The sequence below is a fragment of the Cyprinodon variegatus genome, unplaced genomic scaffold (assembly GCF_000732505.1).
Source record: "Cyprinodon variegatus isolate N-32 unplaced genomic scaffold, C_variegatus-1.0 Scaffold138, whole genome shotgun sequence".
NCBI lineage: Eukaryota > Metazoa > Chordata > Actinopteri > Cyprinodontiformes > Cyprinodontidae > Cyprinodon > Cyprinodon variegatus.
Window position 1 is genome coordinate 129191 of NW_015150591.1, and position 16156 is coordinate 145346.

The 16156-nt window shown below is 38.5% G+C and overlaps 1 protein-coding gene across 4 annotated transcripts in view; it reads left to right on the forward strand.

The window, feature by feature from the left end:
- Positions 1–16156, forward strand: part of acap2 (ArfGAP with coiled-coil, ankyrin repeat and PH domains 2) — a 76611-nt gene that overhangs the window by 38874 nt on the left and 21581 nt on the right. For 2 of the 4 annotated variants that reach the window (XM_015376661.1, XM_015376665.1), the window contains exons 9-11: positions 6225–6299; positions 9213–9224; positions 11881–11943. In XM_015376661.1, the coding sequence (XP_015232147.1) occupies positions 6225–6299; positions 9213–9224; positions 11881–11943 (150 nt within the window). The remainder of the gene's footprint in view (positions 1–6224; positions 6300–9212; positions 9225–11880; positions 11944–16156) is intronic. The other 2 variants (XM_015376663.1, XM_015376664.1) reach the window with 2 other exon arrangements.

Sequence of the window (16156 nt, forward strand, 5' to 3'; positions counted from 1 at the left end):
AAGGGTTACTGATATTTCTCTAATAATTAGACAAATTGACTAATTTGTCTAATTATTTTTTTTTCCTTGTTTGCCTGCTTCACATATTTTTATTGGACAGCCTCTCTGTTTAGAAATCTTACTTATCAGAGGATCAGTATTATAGTCAGAGAAACCAAAGGGAAGAAGCAGATGTGATCTATATTCATCCTTAATGGATCCGTAGGCAAGATTAAGAGTTTTGTTTATAAAACCAGGACAGTTAACACACTGATTGTGTGATTAGTGACATGCCTCACTAATTCACACAAAAGGTTAGTGAGGCATGACCTCAGTTTGCAATGGTTAAAATCACCCAATATAAAAACAGGTGCATCATGGGAAAAAAGCTGTTTTTTCCCTATGGATTTACTTATTAGGGAACCTGTGGTTTTGACATTGGATTTGGGAGATAACTCAGATAAATATCTGAGGGAACTTCCTTAAGTAATGAAGTGGTCAGACTGACACAACAGTTCAACATAGATTGCATGTAAAATCCCAGACTTTAACACTGTTACTTCATCTTTTGCTGATGTATATGGAGGCCCTGCCTCCTTGGGATTTCCCTGTTGCATCATCTCTACCCAGCTGCACAGGAACCCCAAAGCCAGTGAGCTCAAACTCTGAATCACTTTCCCTCTTAGAGAGCCAAGTTTTTGGTTAGGGCCAACACACTGCATTCATGATTTGTTTTGAAGTGAATGAATGTTTAAAAGAATCATGGTGGGAAGCGGTACACAGTTTAATCTCTGCTGTCGCATCCCCAGTAGGACCCTGCCCCTCTTTCCTCACTTCCATGTATTGTTGTTTTCAGAACCTCCATTGTGTTAAAAATGAAATTGTTTTCCACACGAAGCACCAAAGGGCCTGACAGCGTCTGTGTGTTGAATAGCAGTAAAAGTTCTCTGCAGTACTGAAGCCTGATGACATGGTGAGGATGGTATCCCTGGTGTTGTGCACACTGAGATTATAATCCACAAAACGAACACTAAAAAGCAGCTTCATAGTCGGATCCCATTGTTGTGATCTCCAATCATTAAGACAAGAAAGTTAATAAAACCATTCTGGACTCACTTCAGAACACACAAACTTCCACCTCCTGCCATTCGCATCCTAACCTGACTCCGCAAGATGGATTTGCTCCGCATATCCATCTGGAAACCTTCCGTTGAAGTAATTTTGGGAAGGGGCGAAAATACTGGTTAGCTGATTGCCCTATGTTGGTGATAGACGGGCCAAATAAACCAATCAGATCAACGAAGCATATGACGTAACAGAGCGACGACGAAGAGGAGCCAATTGATAGATCAAACTCTTGCCGAAACCAGTCGGGAGAAGAGCAAAAACATCTTTTCCTCTGAGAAAAGCCTCCAGAGCAGTGTTTTGCTCTTCTTTCAGTGAAGAAATACTCTGTAATTCCGATAAAACTTGCTCGATAGCCACGCTAACGCTAGTTTCATCAGCTGAAGCCGCCATGTTCTTTAGACTGAACTGTCGCGCTTCTCGTTGCGTCACACCTCAATCCGCCTCAAAGCCAACGCTGATTGGACGTTCGTTTGGTGAACGGCTCCAAATTTTCTTTAACGGAGAGTCTCCAGACTGATCTGCGAGTGAAACCTTGAAAGCTCGCGAGATCAGGATGGTCTCACGAGGCTAGTCGCATCCCGTCCTAGACAATCAATAAATGATGGAGTATATTGGCCAAACCATTTACACATTTAATATTTAGGTTTCAACTATAAATGACCCATTGCTGCTCTGTTAACATATCATATCTCATAAATATTTGTGTGGAATCTGTGTGTGTCTTGGCTGAGTTACATAATTAGTGTGTTTGTGTGCATCCTGGAACAAAGAGAGCCTGCCCATGGAGGCAGAACGCAGCCCTAATTTGACTTTAAGATGTTTATCGTGGCATTGCTACAATTAGTTGGAATGAGGAAGAAAGCTGCTAGGAGGCTGGAAAAAGGTTTTCCCTCCGATAGACTCACGGGGTCCATCGTCAGCTGAGCCAATGTAGAACAGAAACTGAAGGAAGATACTCAAGGTTGGAGCGTTTTGAATCTAATGCAGTTTTATTTTTTGAAAGATGATGTCTTTGGGAGCCGAATTTGGAAATGTGATGCTGTGAAATAATTTGCCATCTCAACTGAGCAGTTTTTCTGGACAGAAGAAACTTTCAAAAGTAGGTTTTTCAGAGGGAATAAACGGGACTCTGAGCTGTATGGCTGCACGAGTAAAGAAGAGGCATGATGACTAAGGACTGAAACAGACACAAACTCTTCAGAGGGAGGAAGAAAAGAAAAATCAAGAGGCTCTGAATCCAATCTGACATACAACTGGAGTATAACCCTGCTGTGGATTACAAGGCTGTCATATTGAATTTGAAGGAGAGGCGAAAAGGGAGGGAGATCACAGACGGGGCTGTGGGAAGCCGCAGCAAGAGGGCTGCTCTGTCTGTCCGCTTCTCATCATGAAGCTAAAGAAAGTGGAGAGGCTGTGCAGGGAGGTGTGGAGCAGCTGTCAACAGGTTTGATAATACCATCTGATACCTTTCCTTATGAGAAAACATTCAAAGAAGCTGCTTTGAAATGAATAGTTTTGAATTTAAGAAGAAAATTGATTCTGGAACCTGGAAAATAAGCCAGACTTTAACAGATAATAGTTAGCCTCACTGGTAAGATTTCTGTTTTTTCTGCTTTTCCTCCATCCAAATACTCATCTAGCTCTAGATAGAAAACCTTTCTGATCTGCTAGTGACAAACAGCCTTATGAATGAATTAATTAATAGCTGTGTTCAGTCAGAGGGGTTTTCTGTATCTTTTCCGTGAGTCATTAAGTTTGTCATTTATAGTTTTAATCCAAGCAGAGCTCTGTGGTCAGACAGTCCTGAAGCATCTGCACTGAGAGACAATGTCATTGCAGCCAAGTAGTAAAAATGGATACAAAAGTAAAAATGTTGGATAAAAGCCTGTTTTATAAAAGCAGCAGAGATTCTGTTTGGCTCTGACTGAGCTGGTTGTTCAGAGGAAAGCGGAGAAAAAAATAGTTCCCATCCTGATGTTATCAGCCTGCTGCGCTCTCATCCACCCATTTCCGCTTTAAAACCAAACAAATCCCCCCCCTGCAGCACTAGCCTCTCTAAAACTGTCACACAGCAGCCATATCTGTGTGTTTACTTTATGGGTATTTGTGTTTTCAGAGTTTTTTGTTGCTATTTAATGTTAATTTAGTAAAATAAAAAAATATATCCATTTAGGTCTACATTTGAAAAGGTTATAACATTGGGAAAAAAAGTAAAAATGGTCGTTTAGATGCATCAAAAGTTACTGCAGCCGACTCTGACTTCTGTTCACTTATACTGATGTCATCTTAAAGAAGAGTCTTTCTAAATGACCCCAGGTTCGTTCTATCCTTCATCAGTTTAAATCCCACTTTTTATCCAGGAGTTGCCATTTCCCACTTTTTTTCGTCCATTTTAACTAACGAATGCATTCCAATATCAATGTGAGGGATTTGCACAAACCAGCCAGAAAACCACTGAAATTTTTCAAAAAAAGTCTTAATTTATTCCAAAAATGTTCAAAAAATGATAAACTGGGTCCAAAAAAAGGTCAACAAAACAGAATTCAATTCAGGCTTTAACATAAAGAACTCAAGCACAAACTGACTTAACAAACAGGACATGAGGGAAACTTAAATAGTGGCTGATCAGACCACTGTTGACACACAAGGGGGGTAACTGACTAACAAACTATTAAACAAATAAACTTAATTAAACAGATGAATACTGGCCAGACACTAAATACTTTTTAAATTTAACTAATTAACAAAATTACCCAAACTAAGAATATTTGAACAAATGATAAACAAATTTCCCTTCCCATTACAAATGGTTTGACCCGCTGATTAGCCTGCAACCAATTGAGGAAAGCTGGAGCTCATTGCAGCCTTCCACCAGCAGATCCCAAGGAAACTGGCATCTCAAAAGAAAAAAGAAATGAATCAATTGCATCTTGAAAAAAAAAAACAAACTGACAAATAAAGTTAACTAAATGTGTGCACTGCAGAAAGTTAACTTAAAGTCAGGCTAATGAAAATATATGAAACGTGCAACTGATTTTGAAAATGAAAAATATAAAAGTTACCACACAGCTTCAGAGTGTGACAGTAGGCTGTCACAATCAATAAACCTTTGGCTATCATTTTGTTTTTTGTTTAGATACAAAATCCCAATTAAAATCTTGCATAGCATAAATCTGATGAGTAGATTATGTTCTTAAGACGTATTTTACACTCAACCACGTTTGGCATGAACTTATTAAAACTGCTATTGGATTGGAGAACAAACCACTTCACCAGTTTTGAGGGAAAACACTAAGGAAAGAGGATCTGCTATGAAATGGGCTAATAGGCAAGGCAAATTTATTGGTATAGCACAATTCAGTACATAGACAATGCAAAGTGCTTTACATGATTAAAATATAGGAAAATAAAACAGAATCAAAGCAAGTAGGAAAAAAATATATAATAGGCATCAGTGGGGCAGTTTCTTCATGGTTCTTAATAGCATCTTTCAGCATAGCATGCCATTATTCTCAGATGTGTCCTCGCTACATTGAAATAACATTATGTCTGTTTATTATCCACTAAGAAAGACTGTTACTCTTTCATCTGTTGTGCATAGGCAAATAAAATAAAAGTTAAATAAACGTATTTTCACTTCTAATGTTTTGGATAATTTTTATTGTAAATATTTATTTTCTAACAGAATCCAGAGGCAAAAACTAAGCATTGAAGAGATAGTAGAGCCGTAAAGGTTAACAAGCATTTTTTAATTCTTTCATTTTCACCTGAAAACCATTTCTTCAGTTGTCTTTATATGTTTTCCTTTTAGTTTTTAGTTTATTTTTCCCTTTCTATGTTATAAGATAATGCTGCTGTTGGGCTTCATTTATGTCACAGCCAGCAAGTTTGCCTTGTTTGGCCTTCAGAAAAATAAATGGAAAAACTCTAAAATGAAAAGAACTATTCAATCTGCTTAAAAACTCAGACTTTACTAAGAATCTTAATCCTAAATCTTCACCTTACTCTTGCCTGCCTACTGCAACCACTGACCTCTAACTGCACACTCATTCCTTCATGTTTGAGGCTGCAGACTGGATTATTTCAGTCATGCCGCCCAACAGACCGCTGACAGACTTGGTTAAAGGCATACTATGCAACATTTTTCAGTTAATTAATGTGTTCCATAACGTTTTGGATGATTAAATGAGTCATTTCAGGTCGAACAAAGATTCTCTCGGCCGCCCTGGTGGTCTGTAGGGGAAATACCGTACTTGCAATTGCAGGAGACCTCGGCCCGCACCCACAGGCTCAGAAGTCTCGTGCATCGTGAGAGTCAGTCTTGCTTTACGGCGAGAACTGCTACACGCCCCCAGTGAAAGGCATGCTCGTTGCTAGCGCAGTGGCGAAATTTGTGCAGTTATCATGGCGGAACCAGCGAGAAAACAGCGAAAGCCCATGTCGGAGCAGGCAAGAAAGAGGAAAAGAGCTCTCTACCGCAGTAGACATGATGATTCGTTGCGTTCGCCTGTCTGCTAAGCTCAAAACAACCGCGCCTGGCTTGATGGAGAAACCAGGAGAACAGCTGAGCATATTTACGACAGTGCACTTTTACTTTCGCCCTCTGGGGGGAGCCTCGCTGGAAAATCAACACCGTTTGCATAGTATACCTTTAAAGTTTCTCTACTGTCCCATTTTCACCAACACCCTATGAACTCCAGCTCTTTAGCTGTGATTTTTTAAATGTTTTTTTTTCCCCTGCTATCAACAGAACCCTTGTTTCCCTCTCTACATGCAATTATTGCTGTAAGGAAAGAAAATAATCAATTGTTTCACATTAACGATCCCCATGATCAAGTTAGCCCCACACAGCTGCTAGAAGAAAAAAAAACTTGCTCTGTTTGAATTTGGTCAATATAAGCCTGATAATTTGACGTTGGAACAGATTTCAAGCGAAAAGATAAAACCCTCCATCCTGATATGTCACACTCTAACATCAGATTTGGAGCTTTGTTTATTATCTCTATGTGGTGAATTCGTTTTCCACTTTATGCGGAAGCCATGGCTGTTTTTCACTGAGAAATGTGTGACCAGCTGGTTTGAGAAGCTTGACTAACTTGTTGTTCTGTATCCTACAGTTGGACCAGCTGGTGGTCGATGCTGCCAAAGAGAAGAGGGACATGGAGCAGAAGCACTCCACCATCCAACAAAAGGTTCATCCTCATGAACACTCCTGCATCATCACATTTTGGGTTTGATCAGACAGGATGTCAGATGGCCTCTAAGCCCACACGTTATAAACACAAGCAGCATTTAGCACATAAGCTACTGTGACTTGCAGATATATTTATTTCTATTTAACCTCCGTGCATTTTTCCACATTGAAGCCTTACATCTCAGTGAATTTTAATGAATTTCTTTCTAGACTAACACCCACGGGAAGATGACACATAGGTTCCTAAATTTGCAGCAATACATCCCCGAAAAGCATTGAATAATTTTATGTAAACTCTTTCTATGAATATAGTTTTTCAAAATGTGTGTTATACTTTTAGATTTGGATTTGAGATAATTACTGTGATTGAAACCATTTCTTTGCAGCTCTGGCTGTATGTATTGTCCTGCTGAAACCCAAACCTTTGCCTCGGTATTTATTCCAAGTTATTCCTTCCAGAAATGCCCCGTATTTAGCTCTTTCCATCAACTCTGACCAGTTTCCCTGTTTTTGCTGAAGAAAAATATCAGTCAGAAAGGAAATAGTGTTTGTAAAGTAGCGTGCAGTACAGCACGTTCCATGAATAACAAAACGTTTCCTTTCTTTGACATGTTTGCAAACATTTTTTCCTAACACACAGTAGCAAGATTTAAATTGTGACATATACATGAGTACTTATCCTGTTGAAAAATTACTCCCACCTGAGCTATGGGTCTTTGCAGCTCCTCCAGATTTACACTGCCCCACTGGTTGCTTCTCAAAACATTGCTCTCCTTATCAGTCCTGTTACTTACACCCCATTTACACTACCCTTGAAAAACCGTGCCGAGACCGGTCCGAGCTCAGTTACTGAGATAACTTATCGTGTGTAAATGGAAAGCAAACTGAACTGAACCAAGATAGACACAACCGACCCGAGCTAACTGCAGACCAGTTCCAGAGGTGGGCTCGGCTCGGCTTTTCCCTGACTCGGTTCTCTGATAACAAGAGCGCATGAGCAGAACGCGTCATCTCCGTCTGGCTGCACATCCCGATTCACACTCCATTCCAGTAGTTGGCGGTAATGCCCCTCCGGAATTGGCTTGCCAACCAACACAAAACAGAAGAAGAAGAACAACTATAAACAACAATCGAAATCTTCTCCACGCAACATTTTGATTTGCTTGAATCCCTCCTTCTTCGTCTTCTTGTGTTTTATGGCGGTTGACAAACAACTTTTGGTGCATTACCGCCACCAACCGCTTGATTTCCTCCTTCAATACTGGCAGTAATACCGCAGATCGTCACTATGAGGCGAGGAGTCGATGAACCGAGATAGCTCGATGTGTAAACGGTCGTCAGAACCGAGCTCGACCTGGTTAACTGATCCAAACTCGGACCGGTCTCGGCATGGATCGGTTTTTCAAGGGTAGTTAAATGGGGTATTAAGGTGGACAGGGTCACACCTTCGTTGGTACTTTTCATGTTCAGATCATTGGTTGCACAGATCTCTGTGAGGATTTTGTTTTATTTCCCAACCCGGCTCTCATCTTCTCCAGATCTTTAACCTCTGAACTGTCTGCTGTGTTCCCTCATCCACAATGATCCCTTTTGTTCTGTGACAAACCTCTGAGGGCTTCACAAAATGGTTGCTTTTATAATGGATGCCGATGGAATTAGATAACATCAGATAACTTATGCAAAGAATGGATAGCATAGAACTTAATTTAGAAATATTATACGTATACATAATGAGGCGTCTAAATTCCTATTTGCCCCTTTAAATATATACATAAAACATTGTGTCCTATTCATTCCACACATATTTATGTACTAATTTGTGTTCATTGTGACTTTTTCAGTTTTGTGGATAACAAATGATAAAATGTGTTAGAAGTTCAAAGTGCTCTATTTTTATTATTATTAGCAGCATAAATGTAGAGAAAAAGCATGGCTGCCGGTTTCTTTTGAAATCCCCCATGAAGAACTCACAACACTTTCATAACAATTTTTAAAAAGATTAATTTAGCCTATTCAGTACTTTGGATTCTAGTTCTGTTCATTTCACCTGCTAAAGATCTGTCCTTTTGAGATTTTTCAGCTCCATCAAACAAGCTGAACATGCTCCGAGAACTTAAAACTTTCTAGTTAACAGTTAAAGACCAAAAACATTTATTTACATTTGAACAAACATTGAAATGACTGAAATTTTAATGTAAATGATATAAAGAATTGTATAAATCCTTGTAAAGGATTCCGATATAAAAGAAAATGCTATGCTAAAGTATTAGCTGCCTCATGTATGCGTCTGTTTGTCATTTGAGTGAACAGAGGTAGTAGTCCACTGTGAGGTGTCAGGTGAGCCCGTGGATGAGCTCAGCCACACACCCATGCATTATTGACAACGGACGGGAATCAAACGGTTTGGTTTCAGATCTCCTGATTAGTGCTTGTTTATTTCACCCTTCAGTTTCTCTACGTCTTGTTTTATTACTGATCTACGCATCTAAACTCTGTTGAAATTGATGATCTCCTTGAAGGTGATAAGTGAAGCAGGATGTCGCTGGTTATATTCCAGAGTGCGCCGGTAGATATTTACCTTTTAAATGTAACTGTGCATCACACATCATCAGTAAACACACACAGCAGGGATTGGTTATTTATCCCGCCGAATTTCTTTCTCTGTATTTCCCCCTCATGTGTATCTTTTTAATCCTTTCTCCCATCTAGTTCTTTCACTGTATCTGTGCCAACTTCCACTAAGCCTCAGGATCCAGTTCTCCACCGTTTAGTCCTTCTTCCGTTTAATGTGATGCTATTATTGTTTCCATGCGCTCTCTGTCTGGCTGAATCTACCTACTGACTTCTAACAGGTTGTCATCTCTTCTTTCCTTCTGCTTCTTTTCGTTCATCTGTTCTTTCTAATCTCCAGGCTGCTCTGCAGGTAAGTGATGTTTCTCTTCCATATTCCCCCAACCTGCACCTCTGTGCTACATTTGCATGAATATACTGTAAAGTCAGCTGTTTGACCTCAGAAAGGTCAGAAATGAGTCAAGCAATGATGACAGGAACTCTGGGTGACTGCCTGGTCACGATGTCTGGATGAAGTTAGCAAGCATGCTTCTTATATTGTGTTTTAAATGAGTTCACCCAGTATATGAACAATGTTTAAGACACTTCATACTTTGCTTCTCATAACTTCACATGGTTTACTCCTCCTCATGCCAGTCATGTTATGCACATATCTCATTTAGCCCTTTTCTATTTATTATATAGAATAAAGAAAAATGCTTTTCCTATATATCAAGCATTTTCTTTTATTTCACTCATGCAAAACATTTACTTTGCTATTTTTATGCTCAGCAGAGCTAGAGTAGCATCCGTAGTTTTTAATTCTGGCCCTTAATGTACATCGTTATCTTGTCAAAACAAGGCTCAGCTGCTGAGTTACCTTAACTATTTAACACAACTTTAAATAAGATGGCAAGTATTTCAAAAAGATGACTCATTATCCTTTTTTCAACATTTTGTCCTGTAACCTTTAAACATCAATCTTTAAAATGTCTTTTTCAGGATTTTATGTTAGAGACCAACTCAAACCAACACATAATTGTGAAATTAATGCATACATTTTTTTTTTTAAGCAAAATAAATCTGGAAAGTGTGGTGCTTAGACATAAATGATTTGCCAAAAAAACTCATTAATAAATAGTCCATCACTGTCGTTTAATTTGAATCCAAGAGCAAACAGCATCATGGAGATGAAAGAACAGAGCAGGCAGGGCTGGTTGAAAGTTTTGGAGAAATTTAAGCAGGGTTCAGTTATACAACAATATCCCAAAGAGACATGATTATTTCATCTTCTGAAAATGGAAGCTCAACTATAAGCTACCAAAGACATGGTTATTGTTCTAAAATGAAAGCCAGTGAACGGGTAGGAGAAAATATATTAAAATGACGGCTATATGCCATCCGTTCTATAGATCTGGCATCTAGAGAAGAAATTAATTTGACAAAAGAAGGCCAAAAAAAGTATTTTCTTAAGCTTCCTATTAGAAAGTATAAAATACTTGAGTCTGAGGTTGAAAGTTATCTTTCAATTTGAAACGGACCCTAACTTACACAGACTCTGATCTATCCACTATGGCTCTGTCTTTACTATTTTACGAATATCCCCTAAAAAGTGTTGCCATGCGATGAAGCACTTCAGCCTTTTAGCACAAGATTTATAACTGCACTGGAAAAAAATCGAAATCTAGATGAGTCATTTTTTCTTAAAATAAGTGCATTTGTTCTTGAATTGAGGAGATAAGAGAGACATTTTCTCCAATGAAACAAGACAATTTACACTTAAAATAAGAAAACATAATTACATTGTCTTATTCCAAGTGCATATTATCTAATTATCTTATTTTAAGAGTAAAAATACTCATTCCATTGGCAAACTATCTCATTTAACTACTCAAATTAAGGATAAATACACTTAATTTAAGACATTTTTACTCATTTCAAGATCGTTTTTCCAGTGTGGATCCGCAGCATCAGCTGTTTCTACATAGTGTTTACTCAGTGAGTTTTATATAAAATGCTACATGCCACATTTTTCAGATTTTTAAAATTAGTTTCGTTCTTCTTCAATAGCATGAACTACTTCCTATTGGTCCGTCCAAATGCGAAATAAAATGTTTCTATTTCAACATATGTGAGAAGGGGTATAAATTTTTTTGTGAGGCTAAACCTTAAAACCCTTCTTATTTCAGGAAGTGTTGGTTAAATCTCTCAAACTAATTCAATGACCTTCTATTATTAACCAAGAGCATCTGCAGGCTTTCATTTGTGGTGTTATTTCCCAATAATGCAAAAAGGAAGTCCGCCAGACCCATAATGTCTATTTTTGTGCAACATAAAAATATCAGCTGTCATAAATGGGATGTTGAAATATTTGATCCTCTTTCAAAAGGGGAACCTCATAAATCTTCCTATTTTAAAGAAAAAAAATCCAAATCAGTGGTTTTAAACTGCTACTGCTAGTATTTTTCTGGATAAAAATAAACTGGAATGCTGAATGCACTACTGTCAGAGTGAAGTCATTTATAAATGATTTATGCTCATGATGCTCTGCTCAGTCTACCTTAGCACACACTGACACCCAGACACACACAGGTGACCTTAGCTGGGATCCTGTCTCCTCTGGAGCCGCAGGAGAGGCGGAGAGCTGATGTTTTTAGATGTGATGATGAGCCACCAGGCTTCAGGTGACTTCAGTCACTTAGACGTCACACAGACTCTGAGACAATGACCGGTTGTCATCCTCATTGGTTAACTTGAAGGCAGAAACAGAGGGGGAAAAAAATGAAGATTTTCAGCCGTTTTCATTATGTGTGGTATCTGGTGAGTGCATACTAGGCATGGAACAGTCCCTCTACCAATCTCCACTCGGGAACTGTTTGTTCTTTGCTTCTTTACATCCAGTGATCTTTATGTAGCCTGATTTTTGTTTTTAATCCGTAAAGGATTCCTGCGTTTAAGCTCTCAGAAATGCAACCTTTTTTTTTTTTTTTTCTCTGTGTGGTTCTCCTGCTGTTTGTGTGAAATTTTAGGAGGCGACAGAGCTTGACTTTTTACCAGACCATCGCAGCTTTTGTGCCTGGAGGTCGAACTCTGTACGTAGTCGCTGTATTGACTTCCATCCGACGTTTGTTTTAATCCCCACCTGCCTCGGCCTTTTATCCCCTCATCAACACATGCTTGGAAGCTGCATTGCAGTGTTTGTGTAGATGTTTGCATCTGTTTGTTTCCTCATTTTATAGCCCAACACATGCATCAGTGTGATGTCCTAATTATACAGCATGCCACTTTTTTTGCCCTACATTTGTTGTTGTCAGTTTGTACTACTGAGAGTTTTTGCAGCTGGTTTGACAACAGAGGGGTTTTTTGTTTAGTATTCCATGTCAGACTTCAGTCCATTGGATCTGGAATGGCTAAAAACAGATCCATGAAACCCCAGCTTTGAAATGCTTCAATAAGATCTCTATATTCTAGATCTTTGAATGTAGAATGACATATTTCACTAAAGCCTGAAGGTAAAACCGTTTTAAACCCAAAAGTAAAAGCTAAGTTCTAGAATAGTCTTTAAACATTCTTCTTTAAAGAATTTGTGTGTATTTAAATGTTTTTACACCTGTTTGGCTGCAAGCTTTCCACTTAAATAAAAAAAAAAATCCCTTCCTTCACTAATAAAACTGCCATGTTTCTAAAAGAAGCCTTAATAGGCTGTGGTAATGTGTGCACACAGCTCTTTGTAAAGGTTAAAAAGAAGTTGTATAAATAAACATATAGAATTAGTTTTTATGCATTACTATAACGAATGTGTAAAATATGCCAGCAGCTCTTAAAGGAATGTACTAACTTGTTAAAGTGATAGCTGTGCCAGAAATGCTTCCATGAAAAATGACTTGTTTGGCCTCATGATCAGACCATCACATAACAGCACATAGCTGTGATTAAGGCAGAATAATGGTCAGGGGTTTCAAAGTATTTTTCCTCAAAAAATCTAAGGACCTGTATATAAATACCAAGTAAAAAAAAAAAAAAAAAAAAAACTTAATATCATCACCCTGAACACACCATATTCACTAACCCCTCAGTTCCACAGGTGGTGGAAGCGCAGCAATGCTGTGCCTACGCAGTTGATCACATCAACTCTAGTCGGTCAGAGCGGCTCCAACCGGTAACCCGTGGTGCATTAATGAAGCATCCCAGTTGCTCCTGGTGCTCGTTGCTTCTCTAAAATACTTTATTGTTCTATTTTGCTGCTTGCTGCACCAAGTCTACACTAGTCTAGAGCAGAGACGATTATTAAGGTAGAACGCAGGTTAATGAACAGCTAACTGGATCTGGTTGAGTTTACAGGTTAAAGGCTACATGTCCAGACTGTGCATTTTCTGGACTTTTTTTCTCGAATAACAAATTCTGTTCAATCAGGTTATTAACAGCCATATTAAATATCTTTGTTGAATGAAAAAATAACTGAAATATCTTAACTTAGCCATGATAAACCTAGAGATAACTGGTAAGGCGACTGTATAAAGAACAGGCATGCAAGGTGCAGTTAAGGATTGGCCAAATTACCACTTTATTGGTTTACTGCTCTAGTTAAAGCCTACAAGAACACTACTATCACCGTACTAAGTAATGGTGCAATCTGGTAACAATTACAGTCCGACCGCACAGTCGTTCAATCCTGGTGGAATAGGGCTTCTGGCAGAAAGTATGGCGTTTAAGCACAGCTTCCACATCTAGTGGAACCCTGATGTAACAGAGCATGTCGGTGGCAGTATCATGTTATGGGATTTCTTTTCTTCTACAGTGACGAGTTAACTGGTCAGTTGATTGGCATATGGACTTAGATGCCTGGCAATACGGAAATGAAACCTGTTAAAGATTTACCCTCACAGAACAAACCATGCCAAACGTTTCACATTTTTGCAGCACAAAAACTATATGGACAACATGTATTATCGATTCATTTAACAAATTTTGCATTACTCTCTGTTGGTCTCTCACGTAAAATAGCAATAAAACACAAACGATTTGGCTGCAATGTTACTAGATGTAAAGAAGCTATAAAAGCCTTTGCAAAGCACGTTTTCTGTCAATAAATGTAACCTGGATTATATTAGCATGTCAATGCTGAGGAAGTAAACAGGAAGTTGTGACCATTGTCACTCCGGCTGTATCTCTGAGGCCAGTTCCAGTTAATAAAAACAATGATCTGCTTTGAAGCACTAACAGACTCCTGAGGTATTTGTTTGCTTTGTTTATGGCTGTGCAATGTTTTAGCTCTGGCCCAAGGTTTGAGTAGGTGGGCTGTTTTTAGTGCATTATTGTAATGTAGGTCCCTTTATTGTCCCACGGTGGGGAAATCCGTTCTCTGCATTTTGACCCATCCCCTTGGGGAGCAGTGGGCCACCATTGTATGGCGCCCGGGGAGCAATCATGGGTTAAGGATTTTGCACAGGAACCCAGAGTTTAGGCTGTGGTGATCGAACCGGGTACTTGCAACCTTCGCAGAGCACAAGCGCACTGCTCTAATCCACTAGGCCAACACTTGAGTTTTTAATTGAGTTTGAGTTATAAGAATGCATGAAAAATCCACTAGTAAAATGTTCACCAATATAGACATGTTAACATCTTCGGAAAGCTTAGATTCTCCACAATTCAATCGCCAAGTTCATTTTATGGACACAGCGAGCACCAAAGCACAATTAACACAGATATAGCAGCATGTCAAAATGTAAACAAACAATTACATACCTTTGAGGTCCACAGATTAAAGGTACTCCAGCATATTAGTAATAAAAATATTCCATGATGAGAAAATCGTAGATAACGTCCGGTTTTTGACATCAGAAAAATTAGCTGGTCATTGCTTATTCTCAGCATCTTGCTAATATTTTCTTCCTAATACTTATTTCCTTGATTGTTAGCCTGCAATGTTTGGTATGGTTCTTTACGTCGTCTTCTTACCTACAAGACAAAAGTGTCTGCACCTTTTTATGACACGATTTGAGCCAGATACAGTCGCTGAATTCGCACTTCCAGTCCCTTCCTGTCAGCCAGTGATGCGCGATATTACGCCTCATAGAGTCCTGCTGTTATTGGTTAAGACCATGTGGTCTGTTGGGCTTTGTAGCCAATGAAACAAGGTTTCAAACAAGCCCACACATGGCAAATTTATAAAAGGCAGACCCTGTTTTCAGGCTTGCCTAATACTGAAAGATCCACCCACCTCCAATCTGAGTGGTGACAACGGTCCTATTTTTTTTAAGTTTGGACGCTGATTTTATTTTATTACAATGCCTAAGGCTGAAAAAAACTTAATAAAATACAGCTCAGAAAAGTCGATGGGGCTTATTTTAGCTTGAAAAGCATCAAAATCTTTAATTGATTTTTATGTTATTATAGATGTAGAAATTCTAAATCTTGTTATATACACTGATTCTGAAAAAAAAAGTTGAAAATACTTGCTTCATAAATGTTTTGTGGCCATCAAAATGCTTCAGTGTTATTCTATGGGCCAAATAGTAAAGCAAAGCATAGTGAAAGCATTTGGCACAGAGATTTTTGGAGATGGTGGTGCAGGGCTCGATGTTAACCATTGCCCGATCGCCCGGGGCAAGTAGTTGTTATTGTTGGGAGAGTACAAATTTCATTGCATTTGCCTGCCGGGCAAGTGCAATGATGGCAAAAAAAAAAATGTATCACTCAAAATTACTTTAAAATCACCTACATGCGCTGAAAACGACCCACAAGCGTTGCCGGCGCCATTTTTGTTGTTTTGTGAGAGAATTCTGCAGAGCAGCCGCTGGATGATGAATTTAATCTATACTATAATACATGCTAGATTAAAAATGATCAGTCAGGGATTAGGAAAATAATAGTAATAATTGTATTCGCACAGTGTAAATATTTCTATCATATGGCAGTCTTCTGTACAGTGGTCATACATAAAAAAAATGTTCATTAAATTTTTTCCTCTTAGACATTGGAGTGGTGGATTTAAATGTTACAGAGCTAAACATGTTAAATTGGTGAGTAGTAGTGTAAGTGTTTAACCTATCAAGTTTTTATTTTTTATTTTTAACATTACAATTTATATTTTTCCAAGCAAACCAACAGTTTAAAGCAAAGTTTAGTTTGAAAAGAATGTGCAGGAAGGATTGAAAAGCATGTTAACACGGTAATGTAGGCTTGAGTTCATTATCTGACGCATGCATATACACACCAGGACCCTGTAGACTTAGTGAATTACAAAAAAACATTTAAAAAACAAACATGTTTCATTGATATATACATATACAAAAATGAATATTA